Raw genomic sequence first — 12319 nt, 5'->3', positions numbered from 1 at the left:
TGGGTCTCCTCGCCGCTTACATAACACATGCACTACGCCCAATGAAGTCAGATTACATGGGCACCTTGGGGGCCATCCGCCTCCAGAAATCACACCTCTCCCCTCTACCTCCCTCCCACGTCCTGGCATCAACTTCACGGAATGCATTCTCCAGCCCAGGCTCAACATTGGCAGTAACCTCCCCAAGACCAAACCCGACGTCTACCCTCATCGGCGTGCCTCCAGTCTGGTTGAAGTTGACCATGGAGTCGTGTCCCCCCCATCTCGGCCAGTTCGACAAGACGTCCGAGCCGGTGTTATTCGCAACATCGGAGGGTATGTTCGGCGACCCAGTCGCGATGTAAGCACCCCACATGCCCTGCCATGCTCGGACGAATTCAGCACTCAGGGTCGGTATCGACGGCCCAAAATAAGCCGTGGCGTCAGCCCCGTGGAGAGCAGGCGGGCTGGTGTACGTGAAGAGGTACGACGACTTGGTCTCGTCTCCGGTGTAGCCGGTTGCCACCCAGTACGACGGGCACTGGAATGTGGCTTCTCCGTAGATGGCGAATGCGCGCTGCTGGTGGCCGATGCCAAAGGGCGACACGTCGACGGCCGTCGGGCCATTGTCGCCTGCGGTTGCGAAGCGGGGGTTGGAGGTGTCCATCCCATATGCCGAGAGGGGGTATGTCTCGAGCACGGATGCGATGTCGTCGTCGTCGAACCGGGGGAAACTGGTGCGCACGAACTCGACCAGGGCATCCTCGGTGGTGATGTTCTTCGGGACAAAGATAGGGCCCTCTTCTGCGTTGTGGCTGGCCCACATGTGGTTTCCGTTCACCGCCTTCTCGTCCAGCAGCTGGACAGATGGGGCGTTCTGGATGAAGCATCCGTCTGTGACCGGCGCGAAGGCCCATGTGCCATATGCCGTAGCATTGGTGACATTGACGTTTGCCTCCTGGAGAACCTCGGCATCCTGACTGCGGAGGCAAGACAGTTTGTCGGAATCACCTTCGCACCCGCTCAGACTGACAAATTGGTCGTACAAGTACGTTGGGAAGTCTTCGTCGTAGCTGAGATTGTGATCAGTCGGAGCACCTGAGAAAAATAGTCTTGGGACTCGACTCACTTGTAGTGTCGAGGGAGATAAGGCGAGGAGGCCATACCCTGGGACCGATTAGTCGGCATTCGCTAAAGGCTCGTGTTGAACGGCTCACCTGGTCAAACAGCTTGTCCCCGTCAGAACCACCATTCGCCATTGAATGGAGCATGACGGAGCCACCCCCCGCAGAGACACCGTGGATGGTCACGCGTGACTTGTCACCACCAAACGCGCCGATGTGCTTCTGTATCCATTCAAGGGAGAATCTCTGGTCAAGCATACCAGCATTCAGAGCCCCGTTCTTCTTCACATCTTCGGACGACAAGAACCCGAAAGCGCCGAGCTGCAAGACATTAAACATCATGTGCGCCATGACAGCCACGGTGGTGCACTCACCCTGTAGTTCATAGACACTGCAATGTACTTGTTTCCGTTCGCGTTGATGAACTCGCGAAGATCCTGACTCCCGTCGCCCTGGCCATAGCCTCCGCCATGGATCCAAACGTAGACGGGCAGCTTCTTGGCACCGCGCGGGGCGTGGACATTCAGGAACAGGCAATCCTCGTCTTCTTCGGCTCCGAGAGGCGAGGACGGGACATCGCCGCCAACCGCCAATGTCTGGCGACACGCGGAACCAAACGTGTCCGCTAGTACGGTCTTGCCGGTGTATTCTGGTTCAGCAGGGGCGCGCCAGCGAAGGTCTCCAACGGGGGGAGCAGCGTAACGGATGCTGCGGCGAGGTTAACAGCTAGTCAGAGGTGCTTGGATTAATCATGCTCACCCTTTCCATATATCCAAACCCGAGCTGTTGTCGTAAACACCTGTGTACTTTTCGTACCCAAGGTCAACGGTGAGTCTTGAAGGATAAGCTTGGGTAAACAGGGCAAAGCCTGCTGTGAAAACTGTCTGTACGTGCATGTTAGGCGATCTTGTGTTACACCGTCCTTGGTGAGGAAACAGATGGGGATCATCCCATTTTCTTACATTCAACTGGGTTGGGCTTCCATTTAAGTCTTTATAGTCAGCTGAGATGCATTATCAAGCACCTGGGCACCCAAGTACCCAAGTATTATCGTGCGGAAAAAGCAGCCCCCACGATGACGGAATTTGCCGAGAAAAGCAACACGATTCTCCATCATTCTCCATCATCGGTCTACCTCTGACCGACTCATCACACCTACAGATTACCAAGCACACAAGCTGCTCTTCATGACCAATCCAATCTGTACGATTGAGGATATCTCCGTGACGGCGGACTAGTCGGTCGGCATAAGCCTGACTAGAGCGGAGCCGCATTCGATCAGGCTGTTGAGCACGTGGGGTCCCGAACACCCCGGTAGGATTGTGGCAAGAATAAGATGAATATCATATGCTCTTCAAAGGATTCATGGCTGTGGCTCAGCAAGCGCTTGTCATCAAGGCTCCGGAAATTCTTGTCGGAAGCAATCGGAACCCCGGCAATTCCGGGGGATGAAATACTATCATGTCATAGACAGGACCTGTGACCTGTAAGTGAATGAACGCTTGAAAAGTTCTTCGCAGTATCTAGTCAGAGGTCAAATTCTCAATCCTTGGTTTCGACACACTCCTATAGGACAACCTTGTTCTGGATGAACTCTTATAGAATAAGTATTTGTAGGACACCCAGGTAACTAAGTTGGCACTAATCCAAAAGGATGCTTTGGTATTCTAGCCACCTAGTAAGCTTGTATACCTTTTGGTTTTACGAGTGTGAACCTCTGATCTCTAATGGAATATGTAGCGGGCTATAGCTTAAATGAATTTAAGCACACAGGGCTGCAAGATTCATCATAAACCAGGAGTTTCAGCTATTCCCTTGGTCGGAAATATTCTTGATTGAAGATACCTACCTGGGTACCCACCAATCCGCCATGATGTGCATCTCCCTTTTAGTGAATATGAAAGAACTTCCGTAACGGCCATAATTACCAGTTGGACAGATTTACTGCCGTCAGCAAAGCCTGGGCTGTTTGGTGTCCACGGACCTCGGGATGCCAGGAAGTATTTCCGTCTACATGCTCCTAAATTTCAGACTGCTGAAGGCTTGCTTTGGGACCATTCTTGAATGGGGCTTGGAAGAAGCACGATGTGTGGCTTGGCCAGGGGCCGGGGAAGCACGCCGGATGACGAGAAAAAGAACTTGACCCATCCACGGGGAGGCCATGGTAATATGACGCCATCGGAATCTGCTGTTGCACAAAGATGATGGTCCTCGACAGGCACGTGGAGACTAGGTCCTAAGAGGTCCGATGCTTATTGTCATCTTTGGTTCCAAACTTCGAAGACACAACATTTACGCTTGGAAGGCTTCGGCTACTATGTTTGTTTTTGTTCAACTATTTATCTATTAGTTACCATCTTAGCCCTTACATTACGTTCTAGCTTATACCTTGTGTATGTACTTAATTACTTCTACCTACCTAGGTACTATGTGAGGCCGGGACAAGTAAGGCTACCTAAGTTAGGGTACTAGTGGCAATTGTTATTATACAAGATTCTATACTCTGCTATAAAAAGTTCTAAAAAGACAAAACGGTCTAGAGTCATGAGCCTAGCTCGCTCTCTGTTACGACGACTCCGTCCTTTTCACTCTCAATCCCCTTGGCAGCAGCTGTAGTGGGTATCGGAAAGTCCCACCCCATCTCCCCAGAAAACAATTTCTCTTCGGCGCGAGCCGACTCATTTCCATCCACCTTCAAAAACTCTAATACGCGACTCCTCCGCATAACCTTGCCCAGCAACTTCCTTGCCATCTTCGCCTCAAAATCCGGAACCAGCAACGGGACCACACGCGTCAGAAGCCAGGCAACCGCGGCTGCGACAAAACCCCGGTCACGCGGATACGCACACTGGCGTGTCACCCTGCCGCTAATGCTGACCACGTCGGCCACATCGTCATCCACGCAGCGTGCCTCTGCGTAGCGTGCAAGGACGCCATCCAGCTGAGCGGTCGAGGGCGATGGCGATGGCGATGGCGATGGCGATGGCGATGGCGATGGCGACGGCGACGAGGGGCCCGTCACTTCAGCGTGGAGCATTGACACCAGCGCGCACACGTCGTTGACGCCCGAGTTGAACCCCCAGCCAAAGTTGGGCGTCATCCGGTGGACCGCATCGCCCGCGAGCACGACACGGCCGCCCTGGGCCGCGGGGAGACGCCAGTTCCCCTGCGGCAGCACGCCCTCCAGCTGGTCTGCCATGCCACAGGCCGTGCGCGTCGGCCAGATGTCGCCGAACCGAAGGCCCGGCAGCAGGCGGACCCGGGCGAACCGCGCCGCCATCTCCTCCTCGTCCTCGGGCGTGTACCTCTGGCCCCCGTCGCGCGGCCCGCCCAGCCGCTCGTATAGGAAGAACCAGCTGCGGCCGTCGTTGCCCGTCATGAACATGATGCTGCGCTCTGGGCCGTGGCTTTCTGCGTTGGAGCTTGGTGGGCACGCCGCTGGTGCTGGGCATGTCCCCCAGAGGCAGCGGTACTCGGCCTTGTAGGGTCTCTCCGGTGGCATGTCTCCCTCGTCGTCGTTGCTGCCTTCGTTTCCTCTCGCCGCCAGCATCAGCTCGCGCATCAGCACCCTCGTCCTGCTGTGCACGCCGTCCACCCCGAGCACCAAGCTGCCTCGCTCCACCCTCCCGTCCTCACACCGCACCGTCACGCCTTCTTCATCAACCTCGAGCCCACACACCTTGCGTCCCGTACACAGCTTCGTCTCCCTCACCTCCATCGGCAGCTGCTCATACAGCACCTCCACCAGCTCCTTTCGGTGGAAGTTCCACGGCGCCGCACCAAACAGCCTCCTGTGTATTACGCTGGGATTTCCTCCTCGGTAGATATTTCCTGCATGATCTGCCGAGCTGCGGGTCGCGACGGGGCAGCCCTTGGGCTCCATGGCGCTGTAGAGGCCTAGTTGTTGCCATACGCGCTGGGTTGAGGCGTATGCTAGCAGGCTGGCGCCTTCCTCCGGGGTAAATGTGTCCCGGGCTTCGAGGACGACGAAGTCGATACCAGCGGAGAGGAGAGCATGTGCGGCCGTAAGACCAACGGGGCCGCCGCCGATTATGATGACTCGGAAGGGCTGAGTTTCCATTATGAAATTGTCAGGGATATTGAAACACCGGCCAGGAAGGATGGAGGCTTGAATTCACAAGGGAGAAGAGGTGCCTGCGCACCTATATCTATGCCCATACTGGCAGTGGAGTTCTTATCCGGAACATTTCCTCGCCTGCGCCGCGTAGACGCAAACCCGTGTAAACCCGCCGCGGATCTGCACCTTATTATTTCCTTTCACTAGGGCCGGACCAAAGGTGGAGTCTTATAAGTAACTCCCCCTTTTCGGCCCATTTATCCTGACCTCGAAATCGAGGATAGGCAAACGGTAGATGATGACAAGCCAGTGCCCAGGTGGCGATACCTCGAAAAACACCATGGTACCCTGAGATTTAACAAGAGCACAACGCTCGCTTGTTTACTATTATACACTATTTACAATATTGATAGCAGCTATCATTTATTTACCTGGCACCCGACAACTGCAAGACTTGAAAACGACTTCAGGGGCTTTAGATCTAGCATCCATAGAATATGGAAACTTCTCCCTTAGGACGAGTACTCGTCAACAATGGTGTCGGCCACCTTCTCCACGAGCTGGTGGATCCAGAGGATGGGGAAGAAGCCGGGCAGCTTGTTGCAGGCGCTCAAGTCCGAGACACGCAGGCCATCGACACCACGCACGCGCAGGTCACCGTCCAGCACGGCCATGGGGTCGCCGTCCGCGCCAATGGGCGCCGAGCACGAAGCATGGTGGCCCCAGCTCTCGTCCCTGACGAACTGGTCGAGGTCCTCGCCCTTGACGTCCTTGCCGGGCCAGACCTCGTCGAACGCGCCGTGGAAGACCTCGTCGACGCCGCTGGCCAGGGAGCCCTCGGTCCCGGACAGGACGCCGCCGATGGGGATCACGTCCTCCATGATACGGCGGGCGTACTCGTAGCCCTCCCGGATGGCCTGCAGGTCGAGCGCGGCCTCGGACTCGTTGTTGAACTTGCGGAAGTTGATGACGGGGGTGTCGCGCGGGTCGGAGGACCGCAGCTCGACCGTGCCGTAGTTGTTGCGCTGGTGGGCCTTGAGGATGATCCACGCCCAGTGGTTCGAGTCGGCAGTGCAGCCTTGGGACCAGCCGGAGTAGTAGCCCGTGAAGTTGGCCGGGCCGCCCAGGACCATGAGGTCGGGCTCGCCGCGGGCCGAGGTGGTGGTGTTGCGGATGACGGAGATGGCGATGCCGTTGGAGGCGTAGGCGCCGCGGGATGTCTGGTCCTTGCCCTCGACGAAGGTCTTCATGCAGGGGTCGGTCTCCGGGTCAGGGTGCCAGGTGCACTTCTCGGTCAGGGCGAAGGATGTCTCGGTCTTGGAAACCACTAGTGGTGAAGTTAGTCCTGCTACAGGTCCTCAAGTGTTGTGTTCTAGAACATTCCAAAACATGAAAGACGGGGATCCGTAAAAGGTGAAAAGTGATGCTTACTGGTCTGCTCGTAACGGTCCTGCAGGTTGGTGCCCACACCGGGCAGGTCGAGGACGACTTCGATGCCGTGCTTCTCCAGCTCGGCCCTGGGACCAACGCCAGACAGCTTGAGGATCTGGGGCGTGTTGTATGCGCCGCCGGCAACGATGACCTCCTTGGCAGCCTTGACGTGACCAGTGCCCTCGGGCTGAGCAGAGCCACTACGGGGGTCAGCGCGGTAGAGAGATGCGCCGTTCATGAAGTCAACGCCGGTGGCACGCGGCTTGTCCCCGGTGGTGTCGAAGGTGACCTTGGTGGCGAGAGTGTCGAGCATGATGTCGAGATGGTACTTGCGGCTGCCGTCGTCGTTGGTGGCCATGGCAGTGTCCACGATGAGGTCGTACACTCCACCGCGGCGCGAGTCCTCTCGCATCACAAGAGGCACCTGGTACACCTCAGGGACCATAGTCTGGCCAGGCGCGTTCAGGTCGCTGAGCAGAACGCTGGCGAGGTATGTGGCCGTGTCAAGGACCTCGGTGATGAGCGACTTGCCGAACGCAGTGCAGGCGGCGGCCAGGACAGACACGATCTTCAGGTCAGTCGCTGCCGTCAGCAGCGAGGTGACCTGCATCGGATACCAGCCTCCCTTGCCCGCATCAGCAGAGTGAGGCGTGTAGTTCACGTCGGTGATGCGCGTCAGGTCCTGGCGCATGTTGTCCGACCTGTACGTCTCGTCGCCCGTCAGCTCCGCCATGTCCTCCCAGTCCATGTCGTAGGGCTGCATGCTAAACAGGGCATTGTGTCGAGAGCAACCCCCCAGCGCGCCGGTTCGTGGGTAGTAGATACCCAGCGGCTCAGCGCCCTCGGGGATCTCGGCGGAGGTGGCAGGCGTGCCCAGGTTCCCCGTCGCGTTGTACGAGGACCACATCTTGCCGTCGGTCGTATTATAGACCATCTTGCTGTCTCGCTTGTCCTCCTCGATGTCGTCGTACTTGTTGATGTAGTATGCCCACTCCATGCTCCAGTCCTCGGTCGAGGCGATGTTCATTGCGGGAACCGACTGGATGAGATCCTCGCCATTGTCACCTCCGGCCTCGATCAGGAGCACCTTGAAGCCTGCGATGGCGAGGTTTGAGCACATGTGCCCACCGCCGGGTCCAGAGCCGATACATACAAAGTCGTACTCCGTCGTCGAGTTGCTCTGGAACTCGTGGCTGTACTGGGCTCTCTTGTGAACGAAGGGGTTGTGGCGAGGCAGTGCAGCCGCCACGTGCGCGAGCAGTGCGCCCGTGGCCAGTCCCTGCGTCATTCGCATGATGAAGGAACAGGGATGAAAATATGCTAAAAATAATAATTACAGTTGCTACTGAGGGAGTGGACGGCTTGATAGCCTGGGGGCGTGGAGCTTGCAGGTGAGAAAAGAATGACTGGCTTCGCCGTTGAGGATGGGCAACTTCCACAAGGATGCCTGTGATGGCCGGTTGCATTCCTGATTAAGTACCTGGATGTCGTTGGCGGCGCGATGAACAAGGCTGATGCCATAAGGAATAGCGGTTCTCCCACGCGCCGCCCCCTACTCGCTATCTCAGGAAATTCCCGACTTCTCCAGCTCCTGCAGTCCCCGCCGATCACCATCTTGCAACTCCGGTCTGGCGTATCCCGCCGCCCATACAGGGTTCTTTTTGGATTCTCGTCGGGTCTGTGGCATAGAGCCCTGTCGTCTTACCCACACCTATGGATATTTTCCATCATTACCCCGTTTATGTCGGCACCGTCAGCATGCAAGGTCACCTTGACAGCTGTGGTGTAAGCCTGGAGATCGGAGTGTCTGCAGGTACTCCTGAGGGCTCAAGTCATGCTCGGATCTGGCACACCAGTCACTCGTTTTGCACGAATTCTCGCTCAAAACGGCCCCCTCTCGGCCTAAATCACGGCACAGGCTCACGGAGAGTTGATTGAGTTTGGAGACTGTATCTTGGTTCAAAAAAGCTCCCGCTGAGATGTCGCTTTGAAAGTGGGCCCAAAATCCCGGGCAGTGCCACATCGCGCGTCCCGGTACTTTGCAGAAACCCTTCGCTTGGCATAGCTTGTTTCCATTCTCCAGTGATCGACCAACCGAGGCACGACCTGCTTTCCTTTCTTGCTGAAGGACAGGATTGATGGGGTCCAAGCATCCCCTATTACGCAGAGACTCGCAGTATATTCCAACTTCCGCAGACCTCCATGGTTCCTGGCCCACTCTTTTGGCCGGCTCGGTAACTTGATTGCTGTCAGAAGGTATTCGGATGCTCACAGGTCTTGCTAGGTACGTCTAAGATTATATGACGACTACCAAAGAGGCAGCCCTTAAATACACCCCCCCCCCCAAGTTTTTTGCCTTGAACAGCCACACGACGGGCTTCAGCACCTCTCCGGCGGCTGGGCCACGACCGCGCAATGGCCAGACCCAGAAATTTTGCTCTTCTTGAGGCTCGAGAGGGGTTGCTGTATCGGGTCTTGGATGAGCACTTTTTTAAAACTATTATATGAGAACACTAGCTGCGATGGGAACCACAAGGCTGGCCTCCGAAGGCAGTAGTTCATGGACAGTCAGGGGATGTTCGGGTTGTTTGGTGCTATGTGATGGGTCCAGTTGGTGATTATCTAGATCCTTCAACGGCGGCCAGCGTCTAATGGAGAATTTGGTCGAGACCCGGGGTCCTGCTGACAACTAAGCGACAGAGACAGGCTGTGCGTTGGTTCAGGGATCATAAGGTGGCGCAGGGATTATCACCAGGTGCCGAACCAACGGGCCGGAATTGCCAGGTTTTCGGTGAGCGGGTCCACCGCGTCACATCTCTACGCTTTCCTTTGCGTAATCCGGACCCGCAGGCGGCTTCTTGTTCGCGGGAGATCGGACGGCCCCTGATTATCAGTAGTTTGGAGAGAGCTCGACACAACTTGTTGCATCCGCTCAACTCAGCACGCGAGGAGCACTCCCCAGCGTTCGCGGGTTCGCTTACACTCTGTTCCAAGGAGAATCATTAGGGATCACCGGTGAATCACCGCAAGATTATCATTAACGCGACATAACAAGTTATACGATCCCGGTCTTTCGCCGGCCCATCCTTGTGAATCCCCATTTTTTCAGAAAGAACAGAAGAACATGATAGGAATATGATAAGTGACAGATGGGCGGTTTCCCACCGGTCTTCCATCACCCTAGCTGAAAGACATTGTTGAAACGACTGCCGGATATGCCGCTGTGCTCCCCGGGCTGTGAAGATTGTCAATCACAACTTGGAAGAGCCAGTCTCTTGTTGTCTAGCCGAGCCAACGAGCGGCCGAAACCAAGCCAAGTAGAGTACATACAAGTATAGTAGATCCGTGTGTTCACCACGCGGGAGATGCACAATTTGAAACTTACTATCGAATCTTCGTTTAATCCAGTCGTTCGTTTACCCTCTTTTCGCTTCGATTCTCACCATGCCATCTTCTAGGATGGACGCGGCATTTTCTATGTTCAACCACGTGGCCGCGAGGGCGACGTCAATGCCTGAGTGCGCGCAAAAGTGCCTAGTGGAATACCTGCCACAATCAGCATGTCATGTGGCCTCCAATATCACATGCATCTGCAACGACGCCCCCCTCACAGCACAGATGTCAAAGTGCGTGCTGGCGGGTTGCTCGGTCCGGGATGCACTGTTGACAAAGAGGTTCGACGCCGAGACGTGCGAGTGGCCCCAATCCGACGACTCTCTAGGCCTCAAGGTGATCACGCCACTGTTTGGTGTGCTTGCCGTGCTCTTCTTCCTGTGTCGGGTGTGGGCGCGGTCGCTCACCGGGCTGGCCGTTTCGTGGCAGACAGACGACTGGATGTGCCTCGTCACAACAATATTCTCCATCCCGCTGACGGTGGTCTCGTACGAATTCGCTGCCCACGGCCTGGGTTACGATCTCTGGGAAGTGGACTTTGATGATATCACCTTTGTGCTGGAGATGTACTACTACTCGGAGATCCTCTACGTCCTCGTCGTCTTCATGACAAAAATCTCCATCTGCTTCTTCTACCTGCGCATCTTCCCCAAGAAGGCGTTCCGGATCCGCGTCTTCACAATAATCGGCCTCTCTATCGCCTGCTGCCTCGTCTTCGCCCTCGTCACCATCTTCCAGTGCACCCCCATACCCGGTGCATGGCTGAAATGGGATGGCACCTACCAAACCGAGTGCCGCGACGTGCAGACCCAGGCACTGTGGGCCGCCATTTTCTCCATCGTCCTGGACGTGGCCACCATATTCCTGCCCATGACCGAACTGTGGGCGCTCAACATGTCGCTGCGCAAGAAGCTCGGCGTCATGATGATGTTCGCGACGGGCGTTTTCGTGGTCGTCGTCCAGGTGCTGCGCATCGTCTACCTGCTCAAGTTCTCGGCCACGTCAAACTTCACCCGCGACTACACTGCCACCAGCATATGGTCCAACGTCGAGGTCTACGTCGGGATTATGTGCGCCTGCTTCCCGCAGTGCCGCACCCTCCTGACCAAATTTGGCCCGCGCATCTTTGCCTCCACCAGAGGGGCGTCCACGAAAGAGGCGACCGGCAAGGGCATCAAGGTCACCACCAAGATACAGAGCCAGTTCTCACAGAGGCCCAGCCGCGGCGATGAGACGGAGTTTGTGGAGCTGCGGGCGGCTGGGCCGGATGGTTTCAACTCGACGACCAATCTGCACCGTGGCTCTGAAAAATATGAGCTGGGGTATAAGGAGTCAGTTTAAGAGCTTGGAGTTCAAGTTGATTCGTGAAAACTGGTTTTCTTTCAGAGGCGCCTCAAATTACTACTTAGGTACATATTTAAAACTTGTCCCTGGACAGCACATATCCGGGTTTTTATTCGTCTACATTTGCAGACTATTGATATGAGTCCCCATGGCTTATTATCCTTTTATATCCGGCCACTGGGCGAACGACTCCAATATCTGAGGCTAGCTTCAGAGCATCCACCCGTGACGTGAACTTGACAAACGCAACATGCCCGCACACATCGTGCGTTGCGAACGTTTCCCCATTTGGAGTTGGCACAAAAAGCAGCCCAGCAGACGTCATGTCGAAGCCCCCAGAGTGGCACTCGCTAAAGCAGTCGCGGGGCCACTGGTTGTGGGGCCGACAGGATTTGGCAGATCTTAATACTTGGGCGGATCTCTTTCCTTATCGTTGTGGGTCCCCTTTTCAGCCTCTTCCAGTTGGCACTAGCAACCCATATCCCTGTCTAAGTCTACACACAATACCCTAGTCCCAGAGAGGCGTCTTTTGTGTGGGCCATAACCGTCTCCTCGGCAGAGCAGTGTGTATGAGATGACCTCGGGAATGCTCTCAAGGGGTCCCACCAGGAATCCATCAGAAGTGGATGTTCGGACTGCCAACCAGGCGTAGATCTTTCGGACCGCCTTCCTCCCGAGGTCTTGTATTATGCCCCTGCAAGAGTCGGAACAACCGAGCACGAGGTTTTGAGAGTGCTACGGCAGCATCTGTCGGTTCGTATACATCACGGACTCTTCACAACCATGAAAGTTATCAGTCTACATGTTGCCCGGTGTTGTGCATCCATAAGCCCTGAGGATACATGCAGCATGCTACACTAATAGTCAAGAACGTGGAGTCACAAACTTCAGCGGTCACGTAGGTTGGAGGCACATCTAGTACTGCCGTATATGGGCATGCCGCAATGAACTTGGTGATCGACAAATGAGG

General features: G+C 55.9%; 4 protein-coding genes across 4 annotated transcripts; 1 reads left to right on the top strand and 3 right to left on the bottom strand.

Moving 5' to 3' along the window:
- Positions 1 to 52: 52 nt before the first annotated feature.
- On the bottom strand, positions 53 to 2060 carry KVR01_011582 (uncharacterized protein; the record flags this gene model as incomplete). Its single annotated transcript, XM_044786179.1, has 5 exons — positions 1863 to 2060; positions 1478 to 1811; positions 1197 to 1424; positions 1109 to 1146; positions 53 to 1052 (listed from the first exon to the last, which is right to left on the bottom strand). The coding sequence occupies exons 1-5, from the start codon at positions 1997 to 1999 to the stop codon at positions 53 to 55; spliced, it is 1737 nt and encodes a 578-aa protein (XP_044639291.1). The 5' UTR covers positions 2000 to 2060.
- A 1585-nt stretch (positions 2061 to 3645) lies between these two features.
- KVR01_011534 (uncharacterized protein) lies at positions 3646 to 5184 on the bottom strand (the record flags this gene model as incomplete). Its single annotated transcript, XM_044794702.1, has 1 exon — positions 3646 to 5184. The coding sequence occupies one exon, from the start codon at positions 5182 to 5184 to the stop codon at positions 3646 to 3648; it is 1539 nt and encodes a 512-aa protein (XP_044639243.1).
- A 422-nt stretch (positions 5185 to 5606) lies between these two features.
- On the bottom strand, positions 5607 to 8124 carry KVR01_011658 (uncharacterized protein). The gene is made up of 2 exons (XM_044784789.1): positions 6613 to 8124; positions 5607 to 6508 (listed from the first exon to the last, which is right to left on the bottom strand). Exons 1-2 carry the CDS (start codon positions 7904 to 7906, stop codon positions 5694 to 5696), a joined length of 2109 nt encoding a protein of 702 aa, XP_044639367.1. The 5' UTR covers positions 7907 to 8124; the 3' UTR covers positions 5607 to 5693.
- A 1810-nt stretch (positions 8125 to 9934) lies between these two features.
- KVR01_011742 (uncharacterized protein) lies at positions 9935 to 11346 on the top strand (the record flags this gene model as incomplete). Its single annotated transcript, XM_044790118.1, has 1 exon — positions 9935 to 11346. The coding sequence occupies exon 1, from the start codon at positions 10057 to 10059 to the stop codon at positions 11344 to 11346; it is 1290 nt and encodes a 429-aa protein (XP_044639451.1). The 5' UTR covers positions 9935 to 10056.
- Positions 11347 to 12319: the final 973 nt, after the last annotated feature.

The sequence above is a fragment of the Diaporthe batatas genome (assembly GCF_019321695.1).
Source record: "Diaporthe batatas strain CRI 302-4 chromosome Unknown Contig00016, whole genome shotgun sequence".
Taxonomy (NCBI): Eukaryota; Fungi; Ascomycota; class Sordariomycetes; order Diaporthales; family Diaporthaceae; genus Diaporthe; species Diaporthe batatas.
This window is presented reverse-complemented; position numbering and strand designations above follow the sequence as displayed.

Excerpts from the sequence above, each read along its gene's own strand:
- KVR01_011658 (XM_044784789.1), bottom strand. The coding sequence starts at position 7,906 with ATGCGAATGACGCAGGGACTGGCCACGGGCGCACTGCTCGCGCACGTG. Across the intron at positions 6,509-6,612 it reads GGACCGTTACGAGCAGACCA|TGGTTTCCAAGACCGAGACA; the intron begins GTAAGCATCACT and ends CTTCACCACTAG.